Source organism: Astyanax mexicanus, chromosome 2, assembly GCF_023375975.1.
Source record: "Astyanax mexicanus isolate ESR-SI-001 chromosome 2, AstMex3_surface, whole genome shotgun sequence".
Lineage (NCBI taxonomy): Eukaryota > Metazoa > Chordata > Actinopteri > Characiformes > Acestrorhamphidae > Astyanax > Astyanax mexicanus.
The window spans coordinates 51185602-51202373 of NC_064409.1; the positions used below are offsets into that span (position 1 = coordinate 51185602).

The 16772-nt window shown below is 38.1% G+C and overlaps 1 protein-coding gene across 2 annotated transcripts; it reads left to right on the plus strand.

The window, feature by feature from the left end:
- Positions 1-212: 212 nt before the first annotated feature.
- Positions 213-16669, plus strand: LOC103028124 (cingulin-like protein 1). Of its 2 annotated transcripts, none has more exons than XM_015604574.3 (20): positions 213-507; positions 2150-2299; positions 3116-4172; positions 4480-4547; positions 5024-5120; positions 5522-5623; positions 6078-6226; positions 6325-6460; positions 6545-6757; positions 7667-7873; positions 8076-8180; positions 8405-8557; positions 8944-9114; positions 9545-9697; positions 11822-11911; positions 14319-14402; positions 14963-15087; positions 15347-15455; positions 15887-16050; positions 16207-16669. In XM_015604574.3, exons 3-20 carry the CDS (start codon positions 3132-3134, stop codon positions 16283-16285), a joined length of 3246 nt encoding a protein of 1081 aa, XP_015460060.3. In that variant the 5' UTR covers positions 213-507; positions 2150-2299; positions 3116-3131; the 3' UTR covers positions 16286-16669. The 2 variants fall into 2 exon arrangements, with proteins under 2 accessions (XP_015460060.3, XP_007244412.3); XM_007244350.4 differs by having other exon boundaries at positions 214-507; positions 4453-4547.
- The last annotated feature ends 103 nt before the right edge of the window (positions 16670-16772 follow it).

Consider the following 16772-nt stretch of genomic DNA (forward strand, 5'->3'; position numbering starts at 1 on the left):
CCGGGGTTCTAGAACTCTAAGGGGAGTGGCCACACCCTGATTGAACACTAACGGGGTTCTAGAACTCTAAGCGGAGTGTCCACACCCTGACTGAATTCTAACGGGGTTCTAGAACAAAGGACCGTTAGAGATCAGACAGGGTGTAGAAACTCCGCTTAGGGTTCTAGAGTCCCGGACCGTTAGAGTTCAGTCAGAATGTGGGACACTCCGCTCAGGGTTCTAGAACTCCGGGCTGGGTGGCGGGAGTCAGAGTTCAGCACGCGCCTCCTGCCGACCAATCGATGTTGTGTGGGAACTTGTAGGAGTGTCAGTTCAGTTCAGCGCAGCAGCGGCAGGAGGACTCGGTTACAGACCCGGAGTTCAGCTTGTCTTTCTCTCTCTCAGAGACACAGCCTGCTGCTGACCTGCCGCTGCGCGGGGAGCGGGGGAACTCCTGCAGGAGATAAGCTGGGTTTAAACTCGCTGTGAGCGGGATGCAGTCTCCACTTTAAGCTGAAGTGAACGCTGGTAAGCTAACCTTCACCTTTTACTTCGAGAGCCGTTACTTCAGCTCCTCTACATCGGCGGAGTGAAGGAGAAATGGGTTTATTATTGATAACAGAGAGGAATTATTCAGCTGTGTGTTAACTAACACCGTTCTTACACACGATAAAACACGTTTATCACAACACAGAAGATACTTTTACACTGACCTGACTGCTAAATTCGTGTGTACGTGCGCGCGTGTGTTTGAGTGCGAAATAAAGTCATCTAAAGTTACTATTTTCTCGTTCTGAAAGTTAGCAATGTGAAATATAACTCACCTGAGATACCCTAAGTACCTCAGTATACCAGGTTATATAACTGTAGGTCAAGTCAGTTGTGTAGGTCATATTTTATAACAAGTAAATTTAACACTGGTATGTCATGTTTTTGTTATATTATCAAAATATGATGGGCATAAAATGAGGATAAAATGGGATAGTCCATTTTTAGGCGGCATAATATTGGACTTTTTTTTCATCCTGTGATTTTATTACGATATTTATTTATATTTTTTATTAAAAAATCACACGAATTCAAACTTTCAAACCCCCTCTCTGTGTATCCAAGATTGGAGGAAAACAAAAGATTTTGGGCAGATTTAGGTCCAATTGCTTTTCTCTTTCATACCCCTACCCCTTGTTTTCGAGTGTAACCCTTCTCCTTGAAAAAAAAGTAACAAGGCAAAGGTGTAAAACCATCCCTCTAAGAATTGGGACAACTCTTCCAGAACCCGATACAGAAATAGCTATATCAGTGGAGCACAAAAGTTCAGCAACCTAACTGCTGGTTCCTAGCTAGGTTACTATAATTTAGGGTCTTCAGAAAGGGTGCATGTGGTGCAGAAATCAATCATTATTGTCCATTTCTTAATTCCTCAGTAATAGTGAGCTGAAATAAGCTTTTATTAGATTTTATTTAATTTTTCTGTTCCACCTTAAATGCTGTGGCCTCTGCCAAGCTAGCCAGCTACTGAGAAAAAGTACTAACTTTTTTAATGGTTGTTATAAAGAAAATGATCTTAAACATTGAAACTACACATAAAACTATGTTAATATAGTGATTAGTGTAAGAAAAATATTTACATTTATGGGTTTCTTTGGTTACTTGTGTCTTCATATTGCCAGTGATTCTTACTCTCTGTTTTTAGTGTGCCTCTAAAATCTCTATTTGAAGGGCCATGTGACCCTATCACTTCCCCTACCCCTCCAGTCTAAGAAGAATTGGGACACCCTACCTCTAGGTGGTAGGGCCAAGGGGTGAATTGGGATTGGGCCAGAGTATATCTGGTTGATATATCATGAGAACTTAGACCAGTGCACATTTTCTTTTTGTTTTAAGCAGTCTGTAGCCTGTTGGATTTACTTTTTTGCCTTACATGACATTGCACATCCTTCAATGTAAATAGATCAAATGATAACATTGCGATGGCAATGCTAAACCTGTTTATTGTGCAGCCCTAGACTAAAGTAATTACATATAATTACTATTTTCATAAATTTTATTTTTCCTCGTTTGTTTAATTATACTTTTTACTCTATTAATTGCATGTGAAAAATAAACATATTGGTCATTAACAACCCTATTCATTACATTGAATAATATGGCTGATTTTTTTCTCTCTAAGACAAATCCAATCCAGTCCTGATGAGAACTCGTCAGGGTCGTCATGTAGGAGGTTGATACAATAGGACACTGTTAATGGACAAGAGCAACTGTTGTCACAGTAGACCCCAGAGTTGAAGCACTGCTTGATTTCTTCTCCTCTCATTTTGTGGTAAGTGCAGCTGGATGACCCACTAATGCTGTACTATTGTTCCACAAGATGATGTAAAAACTTGCTGTCATTGGTGACTATTGTTTAGTGTCAGCCTGGATAGAAACGCAGAAACACAGAAGAAACGTAAGACTGAGGGCCTGTTCTATTGTTCTTTAGCATCTCTTGAATTGTGGCAGTCCTCACTTACTGTAATACTTTTCATGTAAAAATCAAAGTAAAATACTAGCAGCTGTGGTTGCCAGTATTGTATGGTATTTTTGCCAGGGTTACTGTGATTTAGCTAAGCAGTAAATTACAGTCAAAATTATTACAGTTTTCTAGTGTAGAATGTGAAGTTTACAATAACATAGTGGCAGTTGTGGGTGCCAGTGTTTGACTATATGTTTATAGGGTTGACAAACTTTGAAATGAATGTACTGTAAACAATTCTCATTTAAAAACCGTTCCTTATAAATACAGGATACACTAAGAAATGTAGTATTGTAATATTATTTAATTCACAGATTAAGAAAATGCTCTTAATTGAAGAACTCTATAATTCTGAGAATTAATCAGGACTTGGTATTTAACCCTGTAAAATATGGTAAAACGCTGGCAACCAGAGCTTCCCATAATTTACTGTAAAATAATGTACACAGTAGAATAAATCATTTTGAATTTACAGTAATTAACTGTTTATGTACATCACAGTAGTGCTAAATGTAATGTATGGTAAAATATTTTAGCTTTATACCATGCTGGTTCTGCATTAATTTTACAGTAAAGAGCTTATTTTTACAATAATGCGATAATACTGTTTTTGTCTTTGTGCAGTGCACACAAACTCATAATGGCATTGCATGAAAACAGTGGGCTAGAGGAAGACCACATGCATCTGGATGATAATCCATATGACCAAGTGCAAGAGTCGCACACTGAGGGACCACCAGGATCCTTTGGGTTGAGGGTGCAGGTTCAAGATATACAGGGCCGTCCGTACGTGATTCTAAACGGTCAGGGTGCTCACAAGTCCCCGCAGCCTCCTGCCTACCCTGATGTCTTCTACCTGGATCAGCCATACCAAGAGTATGTTTCAACCCTGAATGGTCGAGGCACCAGCATCTCTGGACCACTAATGGATAGTAGATCAGTGAGGCATCATCATGGCGCATCTTCAGTTCCTGTGTCCAACCCTGGATCTCCCTTGCTGAACTACCAGAGACACCCTGAGCTCCTCAAACCTTATGACCCAATGTCCAACAGTCTGGACCTACAAAGACCTACAAATCACCACCATTCTGATAATATGTCTGACCCTGACTTAAACCGGTCTAGCTCAAACTCTTCACCTGTTTATGCATCTCATGTCATGGTAAAGAGAGCCAAGATTCCTGTGCCTGGGACTGGGAGAGAAAGAGGCCATGACCAGCTGGACTCTGAAGTACCAACAGCAGAAAGCGTACCCTACCGCCACTCGCACATCATTTGTAGACTCTCTGTACCTGACGGTGGCAGTGAGCCGCAGCGATCCTCACAAAAATCTAGTAGAGCTAGACACCGGAATCAAATGGGTCCGGAGGGGAGGAGACAATCACACAGTATCGGAGCGTCCAGCTCTGGTGATTCCTCCAGGTCAAGCCCAGTGCATGCAGGATTACGAGGAATGGGACAAGGAGCAGACGCTATGCCAGCCTCCTCTTGGAATGACCCCCTGCTGAGGACGAAGACAGGAAGGAGCATTTATGAGGCTGATATACGATCTCTGACTGCGGCCCAGTTTGAAGAACAGCAAAGGGAAGTGGTGAAGCCACCAAGGTCAGGAAGGGCCAGCTGCAGAATGGAGAGGGCAAAACACAATGGTGACTATGCCAGCCCAGAGAGAGAGGCACAGGTAAAGTCTTATTTACTGTGTCTACATTTTGAGGTACTTACTGTCTATCTAACTGCCAAATTTCCAATGTATGTATATTTCCAGTACTTAATGAGTTTTGTCTCATTTGTTTGATTCAGCTACATTTAGGATTTGTGTGAATATTTTTAAGCATTTATTCCTTTTTTAGAATGAAGCCAAATTAATCTGTAAATAATTAATATTCTCCTCCATTATGGGAAACATTTAGTTTTAGTTCAAAACAAGCTCTTATGTGCATTTTTATATATTCTTGAGTAAGGCTACCCCTGATATTTTGAAAGGACAGCGAGAGCTTCTCGACCAGCCAGACGAAGATGCAACTAAACTAATGCTGTTCAACTACCTCAAAGAAGGGTAAGAGTATAAATATCACAAATCATATTAGTCAATGTAATCAGATTCACGAGATCTAATGATGACCTAGGATGGGTGGGGAGTTATCTTGTGGAAAAAAATCTTATTTCACTAAGCTTTAAAGCTTTGTCTGAATCTTTTGATAATGAAAGTTGTCGAGAGCTGTGCTCTTCTGTAATCCTCAGATAACTTGATGTTATTTCAGCTGACTGGACTCAAAAGTCCCAGGCTTTGGAATGTAGGATTTCCGAGCCCAAGTCTAAACGCCCCACATTAGCAGTTGGACTCTCTAGGGTGTTCCTGAATTGACAGATGTGAAATAAATATATAAACATCTCTAATAAAAAGGTCATGCCTGGTGTGTACAAACTATTTAAATATGATGTGCAGAAATGACAAACAATGTTTTATAACCATTTCAATATATTGTATGTATTTGCACACTATAATTAATGTATTTGCACGCTGGTATACAGGAGTGGTGAGAGTGATGAGATCATCAGGCAGAAGGTGAATCTGCTGTTTGAAAAGATCCAGATGTTGAGGTCAAGTGCTGTCCAGAATGTGGAGGAGGTAAAGGATGATGCCGCCATTAACAGATCAGTTCTCTGGAGGTTTCAACTCATAAAGTGTATTACTAATATATAAAAAATAAGAAGGGGGTAAGGAAATATCGATATTGTAATGTATTACGATATTTTCATTAGCAGTATTGTATTTTTAGGTATTAGTTTACGTGTTAAGATGTGGTGTCAGACAAACATATATAGTTTTTTTAGAACAGGGTGTTTTTAGACAGTGGCAGTTTAACCCCAGTATTTAGATACGTATCAGTTTGCATATGAGACTGGCAGAGTTTTTTGCCCATATATACAAATATACAAATAAGTGTAATCCTAATCATCATGTTAAAAATGTGATCAAATAAATGTGATATGTGGGTGATAATTGTGACTGACTTGTTTTGAATATAGCTTTCTGACTCAGTGGCTGAAGTAAAAGAGCTCCAGGACAAAAAGGCAGCACTGGAGAGTGAGGTAACTCAGCTCAAACAACAACTGGAAGAAGAAATTAAGGTAATAAAGCAAATAAAAATATATACAGTGCTATGCAAATGTTTCAGACCCCTAAGTCTTATTATTTAACCTCTTAAACTCATGGCAAGGAGGTGTTAATGATCCTGACAGGCGTCTGGCTAGAATTGTTTGTGTGAAAAGACAGAACATACCGAAATCATAACCATATTCAGTGCAGGAGGTCCCATGTGCATATCCTACAGGTCAAGGCAGCATTATTTAGCTTCTGTGGGACATGGCTAGGTTCATACACAATCATAGTTTCTGTTCTATGACATGTAGCATGTCAGTGTAATTAAGCAACTAAATTAAACTAAATGATTTACTTTCAAAGAATCTAAAATAATTGTAATAAAGAATAGCAAAAGTTGTGGAGAACATAGTGGGGTTTTGTCATACGCTTAACTGAATCAAACAGAACTTGACCAGAATTAATTTTTCCATATTTTTACAGAACAGAGAGAGTCTGTCAGATGCAAGTGGGAAGAGTACAGAGGAACTGAAGAAGCTGCAGGACAAGTTAAGTAGGAGTGAGCAGGAGCAAGTGTCTCTCCGTCAGCGACTCACTGACATGGAGAAAGAGCTGCAAGACTCACTTGAAAAGTAAGTCATTTTCATGTACAGATTTTATGTCAAGCCTCACAGGTGGTAATAAAAGATACCTGCCTTCTACTGAGTGGCCGCTCTTTGGTGTTTGTTAGACTCTTGCAGATAAAGAGGGAGCGAGAGCAGAGCCGGGCAGAAACTAAAGGTTTGCAGCAGCAGCTTTCAGACATGCATGATGAGCTGGACAACACTAAAAGCTCAGAGCAAGGGGAGAGAGAGATCATTCTACAGGTCAGATTCTCCTCAAAACCCCTTTTGGGAAATGTTGCTGCTGCTCAAAATCAAAGTAATTTATTAAAGTCTGGTTTCTTTCAGGATCTTGTTAATTTGCGCATGGAGTTCCAGGAGTTGCAGCAGGTGCAGGAGGAGCAGGAGGAACTGCTGCGCTGGAAAGAGAGGGAGCTCACAGCCTTAAAGGGGGCTCTAGAAGAAGAAATCTCAGCCCATGCTAAAGAAGTGGAAATGATGAAAGATCAACACAAGGATGAGGTGCAGAAGCTACTCAAGGCCATTGAAGAGGCTAAAGAGGTAAGTGGGAAGCATATAGAGTTAACAGTGTTTGAATTAACCCTAGAACACTAATGTTAAGATTAGTAACACCATCTAATGTTGGGTACACACTATATGACAAGTTTTGGAACAACATACAACATCACATAAAATAAAAAAGGGACCAGGGATGATCCTATAAAAACAGTCCTAACAAAAAAAATATCCTCTTGGTCTTTGGTCCACCTATTCTGTGGACATGTGAGCATCTGATTTAAACACACAAACAATAACATCAGGTAAATTACACCCATAGAAAATGTTACTCTCCATTACTATCCTCGAATGAAAATCACTGAACGCATGCCTTCTGAAAAAAAAAACATAAATGGGAGGACAGAATCAACCATAATATTAATGACATCAATGAGTGCCCATTCAACTCAGACACCAGCAACACAATGAAAAGCACATGAAAAAATTGTGTGCGTGAAAATCACACAACGTTAGCATTTTATAATTAATAAACAACAGTACAGTTTATGTTCACTTAATATCTCCAAAAGGCTATTTACAGGGGAAGGAAAAAAACTTAACTGTGTAGTCAGTATATAAAGATTTTGTTCCAAGTAATTTTGGAGTATTTCTATTTTATGGTTTGTTTTAAACAAAATAGAAAATCTTTTAGATTCACCATTATATTCACAAATGGCAAAAATAGAAATTCAAAATTTTTCATGAGAGCAAAGATGTACAGGGTGTTTCCAAAGTAAGGAAACATACGTATAAAATGTAAAAGAAGAAAGCTATTTGGCAGACTGTGATCTATTTTCCCTGCTGGTTTCATAGAACATCACTCATTTTGTTTATGAAATTGTCAGACATGGAAAGGTTCTGCCTTGTAGAGTTAGCACCCCAATGCGTGACTCAGCTTTCTCCCACTCTCAGGGCATGGCAGCTTTGGGTCTACAAAAATCAGAGGTGGAGGCTGAACGAGGAGCAAGTAGGGCCCATGTGCAGGAGCTAACCTTGGCTAAAGAGCTGTTACTCAGCCAAGTCCAAAGCCTGGAGACTCAAATCACCACCCTCAGCAACATCATACAGCAGGCCAAGAACCAGGAGAGCCAGCTCAGACAACGTCTGGACAGGATGATGGTGAGGAGGGGAAGAAGGGAGATATGAAGTGCATTTTTATTTAGTGTATGGCATCATTTAAACATTTGTCTGTAATGCTGTAAATTCAAGATTATTGAAATGTGTTTAAAAACAATGCATACTTTAGTGCTAAAGATTTGTGGGATCAATTTGTGTCAAATTCCAGTTATTATTCTTAAGACAATATTGCTGTGGCAACTAGGAGGAGAAGCAGATCCTTGAGGAGGAGTTTTCAGAGGTGAGACAGCAAGAAGAAGACATGTGTGGCGCAAACAGATCTCTGACCAGACACCTGGAGGACACACAGGTCAGACACACCTACAGATGTCCTAAGTGTAAAACTAATCTTTTACCTGCAGACATGGCTAATAGCATTTAGCATATCACAAATACAGATACTATTTATTGTGAGCAAGTATTTCTAGAAGGAATTGTACAATTAAACAATTGTATCTGAAATTGTTTTAGAAGTTTAAGAGAAACAGACATGGTCCTCCTTTGCATTAAAATTCATCCTCTCCTTGCTTGTAGAGTGAGCTAACCAAGCTCAACAGTGAGCACCGACATCTGAAGGAGAAACTGAAGGAAGAGGAGAGACAGGTGGAGGAGCTGAGACACATCAAAAAGGAGCTGGAAGAGAAGCGGAAGAATCAAGATAGAGCTTTTGAAAAAATACAGGAAGAGGTAAGAGAAACTTATGTGAGAATTAGTGTTCATATTAGTATTCATGCTTTGAGGGTTGCCTCAAAGCAATGAGTTTACATAAATATGACTCGGGTTATACAGTGTTATGCAGTTCTCACAAGAGTTATTCTGCCCACTTCACCAATTTTAAATAGTGCAGTAAGCAGCTTCATAATTTAGCCCCATCATTTTAAAGCTGTTATTTTAAGGTTAAAATTTGTTTGAGAAGCAACAAAAACACAAGCAAGTGTGTACAAATGTAATTCAATACATATTTTTAAATAGTTGAATGCATAGAATAGACTTTTGCAATCATGATTGCACTTAACATCCCCCTCCCATCTCTCTCACTCTTTAATTTCCTTCCTCTTTGCATTTTTATGTAGATGAATGCAGTTCTAATGGCTTCAGAGAGGGAGACTCAGAGATTGCAGGATCAAGTGGATGAAGCCAGAGAGCACAGCCTGAAGGAGCTCAGTGTGCTGCGCACACAGCTACACAACACACAAGCTGAGCTGGAGAAACACACACACGCTGCAGAAGAGTGCCAGAAAGAGGTATTATGTGAATATAAACACACTCTCTCTCTCACACACACACAGTATGTGTACACACACAGCTGGGTGTGGTCAGACAATAGTCATCTGGTACCAATTATTGGCCCTGGGAGAGAAATCGCTGAGTTTTTGCCAAAAAGAGGGTAGAGCAAAGAGTAGTGTAGTAAACTATCCGTGGATATTTTTTTGTTAAAGAAACCAAGCAGGATTATTCAACTTTATTATAGAGAAAATATAAAAAATATAAAAAATATAAAATTTTAAAGACTTTTGACATGTACATGACTGCAGCAGCAAGCCCTGAGTAAAACTTTATTCTGTTGTATAAACTATTTAGTCTATTGTATTGTACTTGTGTGTTACTCAGTGTGTTGTTTTGTCTTTGTGTGTGTGTGTGTGTGTGTGTTTGTGTGTGTGTGTGTGTGTGAAGCTTTGTGCACTAGAGGCTGAGTTGGCTCAGCGAGAGGGGGAGTTGGAACAGGCAGAGCTAAAGTGTAAGCAGCTGGAGAAGAAAGTAGAGGAGCTGGAAGAGAGCAGCAAAATGACACATGATGACCAAGACAGACATTTCAAACTAATGGAGGTATGAATACACACATACAAAAAAAATATATAAATATATATATATATATATATGTACACAGTCAAAATCATTATTCATTACTGTTTCACTGCTGTTTTAGCCATCATTTTGTATAAAAGGATCTGTTCCTCCTTTTTAGTAAGCAACATTACCATAAAAATAACTTGATCTACATGTACCACAATTTAAGATGCCATACCACTGATCTAGTGATTGAGTGATGTAAAGGGTGAGGAAGTGATATATCTTGTGCCATATCGCAAACTCAGTAAATACTGTACTGTAAATTCTATAAATTTGTAAAACTAACAAGCCTTGTGGGGAAGTAGAGTAACACTAACACAATACAAAGTATGATTGGTCTATCTTTATATAACAGTGGTATTACATTGTTATTAGCATGGCCACCCATCTAAAGGAACATTATTCCAGCGTTTCAGTGGAAAGCAAAGTTTATCTCCCATCCCATTACCCGATCTGATCAGATTTGTCTCAGAAAACGTTCAGAAGTGCAAGTGTCGTGATCCGAGACAAGCTCATTAACATGATGGAGTTGATATGGGAACTTTGGGAAAACAGTGTTTTTTATGTATGCTTTATTTATGTAGGTGTGGTACGTCCCTTGGGGAAAGGGGTGTGCCCATCATGGCCAGGCAGTCAGCGAGCAAAGAAACAACACAAACGCACATGATTCATCTTAATTATCAAAATATTCATGGTGGTATAACTGCATTACTATGTTATTGTGTTTTAAATATATCTTTCAAAACAATAGTTATCATAACAGGCTTAGTGATAATTACTGGATTTAAATAACACTACGAATCTGTGAGACCTTGGTGAGAAAGATGTGAGGCAGTTAAAGTTAAATTCTTTCTAACTTTACACACTTCTTGTCAACATATGTTTTGAGAAGTTTAATAGTCTTTATTTATTCGGTCTACATTAAAGGTAAAGCTAATAGCTAATAGACAATGATTTATTTTAGCTTTGATTCATTATTTCAGATTTTTAATGCATTAAAACTATAGATACACAATGTTGACTGTCTTTTTAAACCGTTTAACTACCAAGGAGAAAAGTTGACCTGTGACTGTATTTAAAGACTTACTTTTATAACCAGAGTGTTTTCTGATACAAGGGACAAATAAGAAACTCAGTCAAGACCTCAGAAAACATTTTCAGTCTGCACAAGTCTGGTTCCTACCTTAGACATTTTCTAAACTACTAAAGATATCACGAGAAACTGTACAAACAGCTTTATTCAGTTATAAAATTGGGATGACACAAACACTGTCTTGTTCAGCAAAAAGGCACCAATTATATCCCAGGGCTAAACAGATTCAGGTCTGAAAGGTTTAAATGAAAGGCATCAACAAAGGAATTAAGTACCAAAGTGTAACCATTGCCTGAAGTGCAGCCTAAAAGATAGAAGCCCCAACTCCAAGACAAAAAAAATGACTTTTGCACATCATAATCATCAGGACACCTAGTCTATTAAATAAATGTTTTTTGGCCATATAAATCAGAACATTTGAACATAATAATCAGGGCTATATATAAGGTAAAAAAGACGAGGCCTTTAATCCGAAAAAAAGCTTTTCAACTGTGAAGCATAGAGGTGGCAGCATCATGTAGCAGTTCTGTTTTGCTAGAAAAGAGACTGTGTCTCCATGTGTGTCAAAAGGAAATTAAAACATCTAAATGATGTATCCTTCAAGAACCAATTCTCGAAGAGTCTGTATGTACACAAGTAACTGTCTGTTACACTGTGGGTGTGACTTGTCTTAGGACATGGAACCCCCCAACACACATACACTCACACGTAAACAGTACACACTCAGCATGATGTCATTTGATGTCAAAATAAAACAGGGAACAGCAAAACAGTGACCTCCTACAAACAAGGCCAACACTTATTGCTGGAAACACAAAGGTCAAAGACACATATTGTTTTTTTTTTACTTTTATTGATATATATATATATATATATATATATATATATATATATATATATATATATATATATATATATATATATATATATATATTTTTTTTTTTTTTTTTTTTTTTTTTCTTTTATTGACATTTTCTCTGAACATTTTTCATCTTGTGTGAGTATAGGCACGAGTGACTCAGCTCCAGGAGGCTCTGGCAGAGGAACGTAGCGGCAGCGACTCATTGATGCAGAGAATGGAGAGAGTTGGAGAGCAGGTGTGTGCTCAGTGCATTACTGCATACAGTGCTATTACTGCTTAACACATCAAATCCATCACTATCATCAGCTGTTACAGTGTGTTTCTAATTGTTCACCATTCTGGTGTGTATTTTTAAGACAAGCCAATGCACACTGAACAACACCCAGTAGATAAGAAGAAAATTGAATTATTTGCACACAATTTTTTGGTTAAAAAGTAGTTTTCTCTTCCTGGGAAGAGTAATCATCTCAAATAATGTCATACTCCCTACACATTACAGTACCTTAACTTATAAAAATGTTTAACAGCATGATAAATACAGGGTTGCCTAACCAGTCACTGAATGTAAATGACTTTAGATTAGACAAATCATGTTCTGTCTGGTTGGATGTGTTGAGTAAAAAGATGAACGATGAGTTATTTTGCAGATTAACTTTTAGGAGAGCTCCTACACATAGTAAAGACTCACTTTAAATAGAGACACATCTCAACTGGTGAGGAGGATCAACAATTAAATCCATAAAATGCTCTATCTCCCAGTTTTTAGAGCAGAGGGTGAATAATATTTGGTCACATTTGAATCTTTTAGACAAATTGTTCTTGATGTAAATGGCTACACAAGTTTACATCTGTTCTGGAATATATTACAGATGTGTGAATATTTGGGTTAAAAATCACTCTCAGTGTTTAAGGGCTTTACATGACCTCTAAAGGGACCTAAAATGTATTTCTGCCAGGGACTTTTAGTAGGATTTGGCCATTGCTACAATGTAAATTAAATAAACTATTTCCACCTGCAGATTACAACTTTATACACTTCATATGTTGTCTCTAGTCTGAAAGACTTTTAACAGTGGAGACTTCTCCTGAAACGTGTTAAAAAATACTTACATTTTTTTTGCAAGTTCACTACAACTAAGGGCCCTATAGTCCACCTTGTGCAATGCGCAGAGGAATTGCTGGATGTTCAGGTAAATTTCTAGTGTGTTTCGGTCTTGCTGGCAGGAGACATAGGTGCGCTACTGACTGATAAAAATTAGGACAACAGTCAGCCGTGCAACCATGTATAATCTATAGATCGCTAAAATAGGGCCCTAAGACTAGACTCTCCTCCCATGTAATGGTGTAAATCCTGTTTAGCAGATGAGAAAATAATAGTTACGAGTAACACAGAGTAAGAGCGTGTGTTATTAAACAAACTGAGCTGCAGAACTAAAAAAAAACATTGTACTCAGCCAATTTATTATTTTAAGCCATCTTGTCTTTAAATACAGTGTTTTACAGTGAAGTACAGCCATTAGGAGCGTTGGTTTTGTAATGTCAAGTGCTGGGCTCACATACTGTTTAACTTCAAACTTTAAGGCCCAACCGCAGCTCTAGTCTCCTGTCTCGTTAACTAAAGTATGTCCAGCTTATCAGGCTTCAGAAGGCTGCTGTATACACTGTCTGACACTTAAGGCAAAGTAGGTTGGCCTGAGTTATGCCTTACAAAGTATCTCTCTGAAATTAGTGTTTACTTAAAAAAAGCCTCCAGTCAGCAAATAAGATCGGAAATACTGGTTTATAAGCTAACACAAAACATACACACTCACACACACACACCTTCACAGCGGCTCATATATCACTCATCATGTTGACTCAATAACAGATGAGATCTTGGCGGTGGAGGTCTCTCTCTCCTTTTGCTCTTCTTTCTGGCTCTCTCTCTAGCTCACTCTCTCTGCCTAGCCTGATTCTACCAGACAGGCATAACAGGGCTAAGTGTGTTAATTGCTAACTGATCTGAGTTCAGCTGCTAATGTACTCCAAACCCCTGACCCCATTTAGGGCCCATCTAACAAAGAGTAGCAAACCATAGCTATTTTTGGTAACCACTGAGTGGTGGCCTCTAACTGAAGCTCCTCCGTTTAAATCTTGATGAAGTTGAGTGAATGAAGCTCTGTGTGTAATAAGAACTATGTAGCATTTTAAGAGCATTCAGTGGATGCTTGTATGTGCAGTGTGGTTTATCTGCTATTCCATGAAATTTAGACTGTCTGTTCCAGCCAAGGCCGTCAATCACTTCATTCCACTTTTAACAGAATAATGTTCAATAAACATTTTTTCAGAGGGAGAAAACTGCCAGTTTTGGCACAGGAAATAATTAGAACAAATAGAACCATGAATTCTTTTAGAAGTACTGTGTTTCAAGTCAAGTTTAACTTTGCCTTCTTATGATATAGCACAAAAATGTTTAAAAACATTTTAAAATCACCCAGTCTTAAATGGTTGCCCCTCTTTTCCTCAGCATTACTCTTATCACACTAGTAAAAATGGCACTTTTTAAGTTCCTACACTCGTTTTTGCTGTATTGTGAAAATTGTACTTTGGGATACTGCAATTTATTGAGTGTATAAATGTGTGTGTATGTTTGTCTCTGACAGGTAGAGCAGGCAAGAGCAGAGTTGCTGCAGGAGCGAGCTGTTAGGCAGGATCTGGAGTGTGACAAGATCAATTTGGAGAGACAGGTAATGATCCATGCTCAATTTATAGGAAAAGCTTGATATCGACTATTAATAAAAAAAAATTACCTGCTTTAACTGTAAGGTGTACATCAGGCTGCATTCACACATATCTGGATCTTTTTTTTTTATTTAAGTATTTCACTTACCTCTATTTGGCCTCCCGTTAAATAGAAAAATCTGTTTTTGTCACACAAAAAAGCTGAGCTTTACAAAAACGTTATCCAAGGTGGAAATTTATAATCTCAAAAAAACATTTAAAAGTTACTATCCATACAGCTCCGTACAGGGTTAGCATGCGCATGCAGGCCTTTTTTGGTCTGTTTATGGTTGGAAATATTTTAAAAAATGGAGGAAGGAAATCTGTATATTTAAAAATGTCCAGATACATGTGGAATTAGACCCAGTTCTGCATAAACTGAAAGAAGTTAATAAAATATACGCATAGTCTTCGTGTTAATGTGGCATAGTTTATTCATATGTAAACAAAATTCAACTACTATTAATAATTTGTAAATTCTGTTGTATTAAAATGTTTAAATGTTATCATTTTAATCCTCACCTAGAATAAGGACTTGAAAGGTCGCATATCCCACCTAGAAGGCTCACAAAGATCAGGCCAAGAGGGTCTTGTGTCCAAACTGGAGTGTCGTATTCAGGAGCTGGAGGAGAGACTGCTGGAAGAGGAGAGGTTAGAATTTATAAAATAAAGCCACAGGGACACAGTAGTATTCATTGACTGTAGAATAGCAAGATTCCACTGTTCAAATGTTTCCAATGCCTTCAGTCACTGGTCACATTAGATTTAGATTTAATTTTAACATCTTTAGTTTTAAGGTGTGATGATTTTATGTAGTTTAATATAAAATTGATTTTAATTATGACCTTCATTATCAGATGGATGATTTTTGCTGTAAAACATTTGCACATGTGTCTCATTCTATGGGCAGAGACAGTAACACCTTGCAGCAGGCGAACCGTAAACTGGGGAGAAAGCTCAAGGAGATGAGCATGCAGGTGAATGAAGAGCAGCTCTCTCTGCAGAACCAGAGGGACCAGGTAAGATCTCAGGCCTGCAATCTTTCTACCTGGAAAGATCTATCATGGTCTTTCATGGTCTATCATGGTCAACTCCCCATTTAGCTTACATGTGAACCTGTAATGTCGCATAACATAAACCCTAATTACATTTCTAGTTGAGCATCACTGTTAGCTGGAAATGTGGAAGCTCTTAGAACTAGTTGCTTTTTAGACTTACAGATGGACCTTGTTCACATCTGCAAAAAAGAGGAAGTCAACAAAACACACTCCTGTGCAGAGACTGATAAGCCGTGGTTTAAATATGAAAGTAAAATACCGCACATTTAATTTTTTTTGAAAAAGCAAATCTGTAGTAGTTTTCCTAGACTAGCTGCTGCCGAAGCGTTCAGCAGGGGATATGTCAAATCTTCTTCAGAAGTGCATTGCTCTTTCTTAAACTGCTCTTTCAGTTGACTCTGCGACTGAAGACACTGAAGAGGCAGCTGGATGAGGCAGAGGAGGAGATAGAGAGACTCGAGCACAGCAAAAAGAAACTTCAGAGAGAACTGGACGATCAGCAGGAGACCAATGAGCAACTCCAGAGCCAACTCACAGCCCTGCAAACTGAGCTCAGGTCAGATATTAAACTATTAAGCAGATTTACATTAGACAGTAAAATACTTTGTTCCATTTCTGAGACATTTCAAAGAATATACTGCTGTATACTTTTTAAAAAAAAATAATATTCCTTTATTAGAAATTGAGCTATATGCATTTATGTGTTGTGTAGGCGTAAGAAGAAACCAGTTCTGAAGAATATGGATGAAGATGACGATGAGGATGAAGATGGGAACGTGAGCTCAGCATGAGTCTTAAAAAAACACAAAGCAACTGACTGTTACTGCATATTATAATAATAATATAAATTATTGTCCTGTTTTATTTTCCTTTTACTGGACTGTGTATCATTAAATGTGAACCTGCCTTTGACTAACCAGCAAGTTATAATAGTGTGATCTTCTGCCCCCCTCTGGCAATACAAGGGAAGAGCATTGCTTCAGGCATGTTGCTCTTTTTTGTTTTGTTTTGTTTTTGATACTGCCTAAAACTATTAACCAAACTCAGGGAAGAATTTCATTACACGTCATTAACTTGCTCAACACGTCATAACTGCTCAAGTGCCTTATACAATGCTTTTATCAGACTATCCAGGTCTGTTATAGTTAATTTAAATAAAGGACATATAAAAGAAATTTTGCAAATGTGTCCATTTATTTATTGTATGTCTATTTTATTATTAATCTAAAAAAAATGGCTGCATAAATGTATTGAAAACATAATGTTTGTGTTTGTGTA

Excerpts from the sequence above, each read along its gene's own strand:
- LOC103028124 (XM_007244350.4), top strand. The coding sequence starts at position 3,132 with ATGGCATTGCATGAAAACAGTGGGCTAGAGGAAGACCACATGCATCTG. Across the intron at positions 5,624-6,077 it reads AACTGGAAGAAGAAATTAAG|AACAGAGAGAGTCTGTCAGA; the intron begins GTAATAAAGCAA and ends ATATTTTTACAG. Across the intron at positions 6,227-6,324 it reads CTGCAAGACTCACTTGAAAA|ACTCTTGCAGATAAAGAGGG; the intron begins GTAAGTCATTTT and ends GGTGTTTGTTAG.